Source organism: Papilio polytes, unplaced genomic scaffold (genome assembly GCF_000836215.1).
Source record: "Papilio polytes unplaced genomic scaffold, Ppol_1.0 DF824303.1, whole genome shotgun sequence".
Taxonomy (NCBI): Eukaryota; Metazoa; Arthropoda; class Insecta; order Lepidoptera; family Papilionidae; genus Papilio; species Papilio polytes.
This window is the reverse complement of record NW_013524901.1, coordinates 3338291-3349259: the sequence shown is the minus strand read 5'-3', so window position 1 is coordinate 3349259 and position 10969 is coordinate 3338291. Positions and strand designations below refer to the sequence as shown.

General features: G+C 33.1%; 1 protein-coding gene across 1 annotated transcript; it reads left to right on the top strand.

Annotated features, from left to right (window-relative positions):
• The first annotated feature begins 776 nt into the window (after positions 1-776).
• On the top strand, positions 777-10540 carry LOC106101785 (serine/threonine-protein kinase STK11). Its single transcript, XM_013281124.1, has 6 exons — positions 777-1507; positions 1582-1767; positions 2814-2950; positions 3541-3729; positions 5616-5776; positions 8867-10540. Exons 1-6 carry the CDS (start codon positions 962-964, stop codon positions 8986-8988), a joined length of 1341 nt encoding a protein of 446 aa, XP_013136578.1. The 5' UTR covers positions 777-961; the 3' UTR covers positions 8989-10540.
• The last annotated feature ends 429 nt before the right edge of the window (positions 10541-10969 follow it).

Here is a 10969-nt window from a genome sequence, read left to right as displayed (position 1 = left end):
ACGTTTGAACCCTGATACATTTCGAAATTCAAAATTTGCGCAATGTCGTAATCCGAACTCGACCAATAAAGCCATTGGCAAGTGATGTAAGCGAAGCACAATCATAGAGAATTACACGGTTGTGATTGGCTACTGGGATTCTGACAGGTCTCATGCCGCCATATTGGCTTCCAATTATTGGGTCGTGCATTATCGGGCCGTACATTATTTGTACGGCCCGATAATGTACGGCCCAATAATGCACGACCCAATAATTCGTGTACATGCTTTTTATGGGACACGGATTATTGGCCTGTACCGATAATGTACGGCCCGATAATGTACAGCCCAATAATGCACGGCCCGATAATTCATGTACTAAAATCCTTTGTTTGTACACGGATTATTGGGCCGTGCATTATTGGGTCGTGCATTATCGTGGCTGTACATTATTGCCTCCCATAATTTTAAATTCACTGACTTGTGGTGTCATAACGCGGGAACATTTGAGCTTCTGACAGCAAAAGTTGCCAATACTAATTAAACATATTGCCATAATTTCTAATTGTCCAACAGTATTAAATTCTTTTGTTTTACAATAAATACCTAAATGTTAATTAACTCGTTTGTTAATCACTTTTACTATAAAATAAAAGTCAATTAAAACAATCCTATTCGTTGGTTTTCAAAGAAAAAACGTTTTAAGTGTTTTTATTTTTGCTTATGTGCTTTGTTCTTTGTTATATCTGTGCTCTCGTTACGATGTTTCATCTCATATGGATTCATAAATTTATTTACCTTCAGTCTTTTCAAATAAAAGCATAATTTTTATAAAAATCTTTATTCCATCATGAATGGAAAAAATATATTTTGAGAAATGTGTAAATTAACTTTATACTTGTCCTAGTTTATCACAGCGGTGGGCCTTGTAGCGAATATAGACTTATTGGAGAGTTTTCCAAATGTATTGTTTTGATAGATAATGGATCCAAGAATGTGCAGACAAATCAGTAGTAGTGAAAGTCTTCCAGATGCAGAGAACGTGGAAGTGGAAGAGTCAAATATTATCATGCCACAGGAAAGTGATGATAATTTTCTTCTAGACGGTAGCCCAGAACCTCACTCGGTGACATGGCTCGACGACGATCAGATCGATGACTTAGATATTAATTTAGACCAAAATAACCTATTTTTCCATAGAGTCGATAGTGCAGATATAATATACAGAAATAAAAAGAAAAAATGTAAAATGGTAGGAAAATATGTAATGGGTGACGTGTTGGGCGAAGGTTCTTATGGAAAAGTAAAGGAAATGCTGGATTCAGAGTCTTTATGTAGACGAGCAGTTAAAATATTGAAAAAGAGGAAATTACGACGGATACCAAATGGTGAACAGAATGTGCAGAAAGAAATTCAGCTACTGCGAATACTTAGACATAAAAATGTGATAGAACTAGTTGATGTAATGTATAATGATGAAAAGCAAAAGATGTATCTTGTAATGGAATTCTGCGTTGGAGTGCTTCAGGTAAGAAATAAAAATTGTATAATAAATGTAAATTAAATTTTACAGCTATGTTTAAATAACCATTAATTTTGTAGGACATGTTGGAATCAAGTCCCGGCAAAAAGTTTCCACAGCGGCAGGCTCATGACTATTTCACACAGTTGCTTGATGGTTTAGAATATCTCCATGGACAAGGAGTAGTCCACAAGGACATTAAGCCAGGCAATTTGTTGTTAACTCTCAATCAAATACTTAAAATCACAGATTTTGGTGTTGCAGAGGTATGTTACTATTTCATTATAATTATTTGTATGACTCATCATTGTTCAATTATAAATTACTAGCTGTTGCTTGCGACTTTGTCCTCATAAAATTAAAAAATGAAGCCTATGTTAAACACAGATAAATTACCTTTCTAACGGTGAAAGAATTTCTAAAATTGGCCCAGTTGTTTCAAGTTATTTCAATATATACAAAAATACAATTTTTTCCTCTTCATATTGGTATAGATGTACTGTATTTTTATAAGGCAGTAAACACTTAAAATTTTACTGCAGGAATAGTAGATTATTTAAATATAGAGAAATAAAGTCAAAGTCCGTTTATATCTACTTAAGCTACATAATTTCCACAGAAGAGTGTTTACATACTGGCTTTACTTGATAGAGTATGACTCATAATTATTATTCACAATCAACAGTAATAATACCTAAGTAAAGATAAAAAGCTAAATGGCCTAGAAAAATTATGCATATTATATATACTGCCGGTCGTCAATTTATTATTGTAGATGACAAAGATGTAGGATGTATGTGTTTTTATTTGACATAGGGGATATTGAACTGATTTGTTCTTCCTCTAACACTGTTAGTAGTCAAGTAATTGTAAAAAAATATGTGCTACCTCCCCTTATAATGTAATGTGAATGTACAATGTTTTTACAAAAATTGCAATAATTCAGCACCACTAAGTTTTCAATAGCTTAATGGTGCTAATAGATTATTGATATTACTATTAAGTTTTACCTAAGGTTATTTGTGTATCAAAAAGCCATATGTCGGAGTACAGTCAGCTGCATAAATATTTTTATATTTATCAAGCTACAGAATCTAGAATGTCTGTCTATGTGCTACCAACCTTGTATATAAGTTATTAGTGGTTAAGTGTGTGCATATTTTTAAAACCAAAAGTCTATTCACCTTGTTTATCTATAATGAAAAGATATTAATTTTTATGCATGTGACTGTACAGTCCTGCACCTAAGATACTAAGATAAACTAAGCTGTTGTTGCATATGTTGATTGTACAATATTTAATTCTGTTCCAGGCATTGGACATGTTTTCACCCGAAGATACATGTTACACTGGCCAAGGATCCCCTGCATTTCAACCTCCGGAGATTGCAAATGGTGCTGAGACATTTTCTGGAACAAAAGTAGACATTTGGAGCAGCGGGGTTACATTGTTAGTATGAGTATAATGGAAAATTTAGTTTTTGTATGTAATTTATTCACATTTATTTGTTACAATGTCCCCTATTGATTTGTTTGCTTTGTGTGGAAATACACAAAAGGTGTTTTGCATTTAAAACTGTATATGTAATTTTCTGAGTCATATCTTGAAGGACAGATTTTATAGCGGCTGTTGCCCTAAATACAACATTGATTTTAATGTTTTTGCTAGTATTTTATGTGTTATAATTTTATTACTTATAGGTCAAGGTATTTAAGTTATACATAAAGATTGGACTAGTTTTAAAATAATGGTGTTTGATACCAAAAGTCATGATTGTCTATATTTCCCTTAATGTTCATCACTAGCCTGAAATTTTAATTATTCTTCATACTTATTAAGGATGCAAAATATTGGATGGATAGGTGGTTACTAAGTATCTCCAAAATATTGTATTGTATAATATGTGGGCTATAAGTCGCGGGCAACAGCTAGTAAAACATATAACATACTGTCAAGCATCAATTTTCCAGTAATTCAAAAAAAAATGAAAACCATAGACAAAATAATCAAAAATAGAAGACATTTTTATGATCGCGTAGATACAACATGACGACTGGTCGGTACCCTTTCGAGGGCGACAACGTGTTCCGTTTACTGGAGGCGATCGGGCGCGCGGAGCCCGCGCCGCCGCCGCGCTGCCTCGGGCCGGCGCTGCACGCGCTGCTCACACACATGCTCAGCCGCGACCCCAAGCTGCGCCCCGACGTGCATCAGATACGACGACACGCGTAAGTCAATAAAAATAACCTAAAACAAGGAACCATCTTAGTCTATACTAATATTATAAAGAAGAAAGATTTGTATTTTTGTATGTATTGAAATAATTATATCTGTGTAAAATAGGCTACGTTTTTAAATACATGTTAATTTCATGGGTGTGAAGTCGCGAGCAACAGCTAGTAGATGTATAACAGTCTGGATGAACACATGGTCTATTTACTTTTGTGTTTTTATTTCATATTAGCATTAACGGATTAAATTGATTGTGATATTTTAACATCAGTTAGCAGCCAGTTACTAGATAATTTGTAATTTTAGTAGGAACGTTGGATAAAAAGTAAAACTACCACAAATACACCTTCCGTTTGTAGATTGAACTACCATTCCGAATAAATTCTGAGAAATTAATTCAAGTAAATTCGTATTGTTACTTTTTTGTCTTCTATTTAGTTTTAAACGATTTTTTATCGATAAAAGAACTCGTTCAGAATCATACAAAACGTATTTATCGAAAGCAAATATTGTGATTCATTTATCTGAAACTTAGCCAAAATCTTTACCAATATCAAGGGCGTGCCAATAAGGAAACTAGGTAAAAGTCAGCCAGGTGCCAGTTTTGATACTACCGGTAGCTATAGCTACTTCTGCAGGCTAATTTTATAAGCATTTTGGCTTATAAACCTCTTGCCTGTGCTTTTTAAATTCATGTTTATGACAATCTAACTGGATGTTTTCTTAATTTATTGCAATTGATTGTTACGGAACAATGTTATCTTGTTACTATTACTTTACTAATATTGTAAATGCGAAAGTTTGGATGGATGAATGTTTGTTAGAGTTTGTAGCCTAAACAGCTGAACGTATCTTGATGAAATTTGGCATAGATGTAGAGAAGAATCGTTTTTTTTTTTAAATTACGGACGGAATTGCACGCAAAAGTTAGTGTTATTATAATAGAATGTGTTTTACCTTAACCTATTTTATTTTAATGTTATCATTGCTTCAATTTTAAATAGCTCTTGTGTGTAACAGCTACTTGAGTAGGAATAAAATGGCGAAGGTCTCGCGTACGTCTTATCTTTTGTGTATTGTTTCAACTTCGACATTGTGTGATTATAAATCATGTTTACAATAATCTACAAAGTTTAAATTGTTTTCTCTAAGATATATTTGAGGTTTGGTCACTAGAACAGCTTAAATCCTGCTTTGAACCGTTAGAAATAGGTCATATTTTACAAAATTAAAAAATATTCAGATATTTTTTCTATTTCCCCAAACACATAACACACATAACACTGTGAAAAAGAATCTCTATTTTTTGCTACGATTATTATTTTTTATACCTTTGAAAAAATATTTCTATGACGTAAGCAATATTCTCTGATTCTGTAAACTAAAGAAAAATACTGTTTGAATTAGAAAACGTGATAATTGATTGTTGTTGTACAGTTCAATTTTTTACTGTGACAATTTACCTTGAGCGTCAATCGTAGCTTTTGAAGAATTGCGTAAATCGCAACTTGCCAGTTGAATTTTGAGTGTGTAACGGGTAAACATTGAAATTCAAAGAATCAATCGGACCTTTGTAGGCCATTTAGACTGTTGACATTTTAAATTTAGATGTCACGATTTGTACATATTTAACCCTGAAAGCCCCTAAATATGAAAATTCATCACCAGTTCTATAAGTCCCTAATGAGGGGCTCGGAGCCAACCCTAAGGTGACAAGGCCACGCTGGTCACCCTTGCTTTTATAACAAAGAGGTGGCAAAACTCACTTCGTAGGACTTCGAACAAAAGACTATACAAGCTTTTTTTTACTCTTAGGAAATTATTAGATTCTTTTTAGTGAAATTGAATACGATTCCAATAGTTTTCTTTCATTTTCTTTCAGTTGGATCCAAGCGACGCCTGCTCTAGAGGCGGGCGAGCGGCTGGTCAGTCCGCGCTCGCGGCGCTCCGACGAGCATCACAACTCTACAGTCATACCTTACCTGGTGGAGAGGCACTACGCCTCCGCACAGGAGTTCTTCACCGAGAGGGACCTCAGGCATGGTAAGTCATCTCACTATTATAAACGAGCTGTTGCCCGCGACTTCGTCCGCGTAGTATTAGGAAACATACAAACTATATAAATTACAAAACGTTACGTATCCCTCGGGAACCGGACATTTCTCGGGGATGAAGCTTATCCCATGTGTACTCCAGACTTTATTTTATATGTGTGCCAAATTTCAGAATGCTCGAGTAAACATTAAAAAACTAAATTAATGAATCCCACGGGAACCGTAACTATTCCCGGGATAAAAAGTAGCCTATGTGTTCTTCCAGACTATGCCCTAAACCTGTGCCAAATTTCATAGAGATCGGTTCAGCCGTTTAGGCTACAAACGCTAACAAACATCCATCCATCCATCCATCCATCCATCCATCCATCCATCCATCCATCCATCCATCCATCCATCCATCCATCTAAACTTTCGCATTTATAATTTTAGTAAGATGTGAAAGTTCAGATGGACGGATGCTTGTAGCCTTAACGGCTGAACGGACCTTGATATAATTTGGCATTCATGTGGAGGATAGTCTAGAACACATAAGCTACTTTTTTTTTGTAATTCCACGCGGACCAAGTCGCAGCCGAAAGCATACACTTGTTGTTTTCTGGAGTGTTTCTAGTTGCAACAATCCTTCTAGATTCAAAAAACTCAAGCGACCAAAGAGAAAAATTTATTGAATTGAACGATCGAGAAAAACCTGATTTATATTGCTTTAGTATAGCAAGGAGTGGGACGAGGGATTTTTGTATAGATATCCTTTTATTCCAGAAGGAATACAATACTATATGAGTTTTTACTCATTAGAAACCTCTCTTATATATGATTATTTTACGACGTAATGTTTTTGTAATTGTTTACAAACAAAATCATTGACTATTGCGGGACAAGAACAGGTTCATTTGCATGTTCATGTAATTAATACGATACTATGTTTCATAATAAACAGCCGCTAATTTACGCATACATACTTATATCATGTGTTCATATATACGTAACTTGTATCAGCCTTACAAATAAACGCGGTATAAAGTTAAACTTAGAAATATAAGCACAAATGTTAGTAAAAAATTGTACTAATATTTGCTTATACTTAATTTACATAAATTTAGGGAGTTTTACAATTATTTAAACCTGAAAGGATATTTTCGCGTTTTATTCAATGGTAGTCGATGATCAAATTATTACTATGCAAACTATATTTACAGCTATGAAAATGTAACTAAAAAGTTATGATTTAAAAGTTTATCTTTAAAAGAACTACACATGTATTTTATTTACAGAGCCTGAGCAAATACTAGTTATGGGACAAGTGCGAGCCCGGGTTTGCTCGCTCAGTTAGGTTTGTTGCATGGAGTGGTTATGTTTAGGTAGCGTTAAATTTAATATGTAATACAAATAAATTATTTACTAATTATGCTACCAAACTAATAAAGCGGAATTATTACACTCCTTTACTAAATGCTATAAAATCGCTATACGAATGCGACGTAGTTAAAGCTAAAAAAGGTTGTGATTGAATTAATTTTATATGATTTAAATTTATTTTATGAATATACAATTTTGCTAAAGTGTTTGCTAATTTGAATATATTTATTAAATAAGTTAAGTAAACGACGTATATTAACTAATAGCGGTTATAAAAAATACAATCTTAACACTTCTATTAAGACTAGCTGTTGCCGTGTGACTTCATCCGCATAAAATTATAAAAAATTCTTTTCATTGTTTACATTTGCCAAATTATCAATTGCAAATGTCAAAATGACATGACATGATGTTAAACCATGGCAAACTTGCTTCCTTGATGTTGGCAACAACCTATGGTCTCTTTCCCGCATAGGGGTTTTTATCCAAAATATTAATCCCGAGGTTTACCGGCGTTAAAATATATATAGCCTAAAGCGTGACGTAAGTGTAGAGCCTTTTATTTAAAAAAGAGTTATTCGAAAATATGCTGTGATTGCTGACATCTTAGGCAACAAAGAAGTGTGTGTTTACGCTTTATTATATTAGTATAGATTGAGATCCTAAAAAAAGTTATTTCTTTTTAGGTAATGCAGATTAATATAAAATGTTATTTACTAACAATTTTTCTAACTAAATTACAAACATACGGAAGGTTCATTTGATCACTTTACAATCATCATCAACTTGCCCTTATCTGTAAACGGCATATAGTCGGCACAGTATGTACTGCTCCTTCATACATCTCTATCAGCCATATCTGAATCCACTGACTTCTTAAGCTTCTCTTTTACACAATCCATCCACACTTTCTTCAGTCTTCCCCTGCTTTTGTAGCCATCCACATTCAATTAACAATATTTATCATTAAATTATTATTTATTTTGCCTATGCATTTATTATTTATATTGCATTACTCGCTAATCGTATCTCAGTACTATGTTAATTATAGCTCATATTTTCCTCACTACACAATCTATAGACATAACTACTTGAAGCGGTGACGAGTACAAGTAAACACAGTTTTAATCTGTCTGTTGACATTTGATATTGAGGTAAATGTAAATATCTGCATTATTGTACAAACATACGTCTGCAATGTATCTTTATATATTACTAGTTCTTGCTCGCGACTTCGTATACGTGGAATTAAAAAAATAATAAAAAAATGTAGCCTATTATACAGATAAATTACCTTATTTTATTGGGAGACATATTCATTTTTTGTTAGTAAATAAAGAAACTCGCATTTAAAAAGATTGTTCTTCGTCTATTTTCTGTATAAAACAGCTGAACCAATATCATAGCACATAACCAACTGAAAATATCCAGTGTTTCGTTGATTTATAGTCTAATGATAAAATAAAATGTTTTTACTTAATCTTACTAATACGAATATGATAAATGTGAAAATTGGGATGAATGTTTGTTACTGAGGTTCTCCTAATCAGTTCAAACTGTCTCGATGAAGTTTTCCACTAATGTAAAACATAATCTAAAACACATAGGCTACTCAAAGGTTTTATTAATTTATGCGTGGACGAAGTCACAGGCAAAAGATATCTTTGTATAAGGAAAGTTTAAAATACAACTTTTTACATTATTTTTGTATCAATTTCAGAGCTTGGCGACAACGGGTCAAGAACGATGTCGACAGCGGAGTTATCTGACGGCGAATCCACTCAATGCAAGAGGCGGTGGCACTCCTCTTGCGGCAGACTGCCCTCTTGCCGCCTCACGTGAACTCTGAACTCTCCCGAATGTGTTCCGCAATCATCTAAAGTGTTCCACACTAATCTACAGTGTTCCACATTAATACACAGTGTTCCACATGAATACACAGTGTTCCACATTAATACACAGTGTTCCACACTAATCTACAGTGTTCTATATTGATACACAGTGTTCCACACTAATCAATAGTGTTCTACATTGATACACAGTGTTCCACACTAATCTACAGTGTACCACATTGATACAAAGTGTTTCACACTAGTCTACAGTGTTCCTTATTGATACACAGTGCTCCATATTGATACACAGTGTTCCACATTAATACATAGTGTTCTATAGTGATGTTCCCCACTGACCCACAGTGATACTAAAAGATCTAGAATGTTCCACAGCATTTCATGCTGTGCCGTTGTGTTCAACAATTCACCGCTATCACAACGCACAGATAATGCACTTTACTTCGTCAATATTTCAGTGCGTTAGAGCTATGGAATGTTCCAGAAACATGCCATCTGCTTTGAAACAACTTTGTGTCATTTAGTTCCCCTTTTGGAATGATAAAAGGATTGATTTTCCGTAATCGATGTCTTTAAAGAGTTTTTCAAATGTACACGAGGAAATATTTAAAAAAATGATCGTATAAGTACAGTCGTTCACGAAAATTTTCGTTAAAATTTGTAAGTGATTATTAAGCGGTCAATATTTTGGTAAAACTTATTCATGTTCAATCAAGTAGTCTCACTCATACTTTTGTATTTTTGTCTTTGCTTCTCTTTCTAATTAAGGTTTATTACACATTGCGGTTGATTTCCGTAGATCTTTACTTCCTAAATTTTTGTTATCTTGTATAAATATACGGAAACGGAAATGTATTTAAAATTTTAAATTTTTGACAATAAAGGAAAACTAAAATATTATATTTGAACAAGAAACAAACATGTCGGCTATCATTAAATGCTAAATTTTGGACAGATATTTCTTGTAATTACTATCTTTCAATTAAGACTGTTCAGTATCTCAAATTAAATAAATATTTTGTTATACTAAAGAATGAAATTTAAACGATTCATTGATACTCCTTTTAATTATTTTATTGAAGTACAGGATAAAGAACTTAATATTTTTGATGGAATAACTCTTTCATTAAAGAAATAAAATGTGACCTTTATAAACATGATAACTCTCGATCACAAACAAATTCAGTCTAGAACATTCTTTACATCTTTACTTTGACTAAGAAAGTGATGACGTCACACGGTGTGTAATCGATAGTTTTGGTTTTTAACTGAAATCCAATAGAAATAATGTTTTCTGTAAAAAGAGAAAAACTGCAATTACAAATAGTGTATAGTCCTTACGGTTAAAAACTTAATATCTATATTCCGGTAGTTTCACGCAAACATACCCTAACTTCATACTATTAGAACATAGTTACATCGCTTTGTGACTATTATACGATTCAAACTTTATAGTTGCTCGTAATTATCTGCGAACATAAATGTTTTGAAGTGGGCTCATTGCGAATTAAGTCAATTAGATACATAAATTAGTGCAAAAAACTTATCTAAAGTAGTATTTTACGTTTGTGTGAAATTCCAAGCAACAATAAAGTTTGAATCAACGTATACTAAACTAAGAGATTTTCGAGATTCTTTTCTGTGAATGCATTTTATCATACGTAGTAAGAAGTTCACCAGAAGCAAGTAATCCCACCGAAGAAGCTTCTAGAAGCTGTTTTCACAGACTAATTGTGTATTGAATTAAGACATTTTATTCTTCGCAGTAGCACCACAATAACGTAAGGAACTTATTTATTTTAAACATCACAATATGAATTACATCACATTTATCTTTCTTCTATACTATGATAGAAATGTAATAGATAATTATGCTTATTTTAAAGATTTTTATTGTAATATTTTTAAAAATCTATCAGGTGCATGATGCATGAAATAATTTTGTTGTTTATGTTAATATGGGTTAATACAAA

Bases quoted from the DNA above. Each gene is read 5' to 3' on its own strand.
- LOC106101785 (XM_013281124.1), top strand. From the start codon at position 962: ATGGATCCAAGAATGTGCAGACAAATCAGTAGTAGTGAAAGTCTTCCA. The intron at 1,508-1,581 runs GTAAGAAATAAA...TTAATTTTGTAG, and splicing joins TCTGCGTTGGAGTGCTTCAG to GACATGTTGGAATCAAGTCC. The intron at 2,951-3,540 runs GTTAGTATGAGT...ATGATCGCGTAG, and splicing joins TGGAGCAGCGGGGTTACATT to ATACAACATGACGACTGGTC.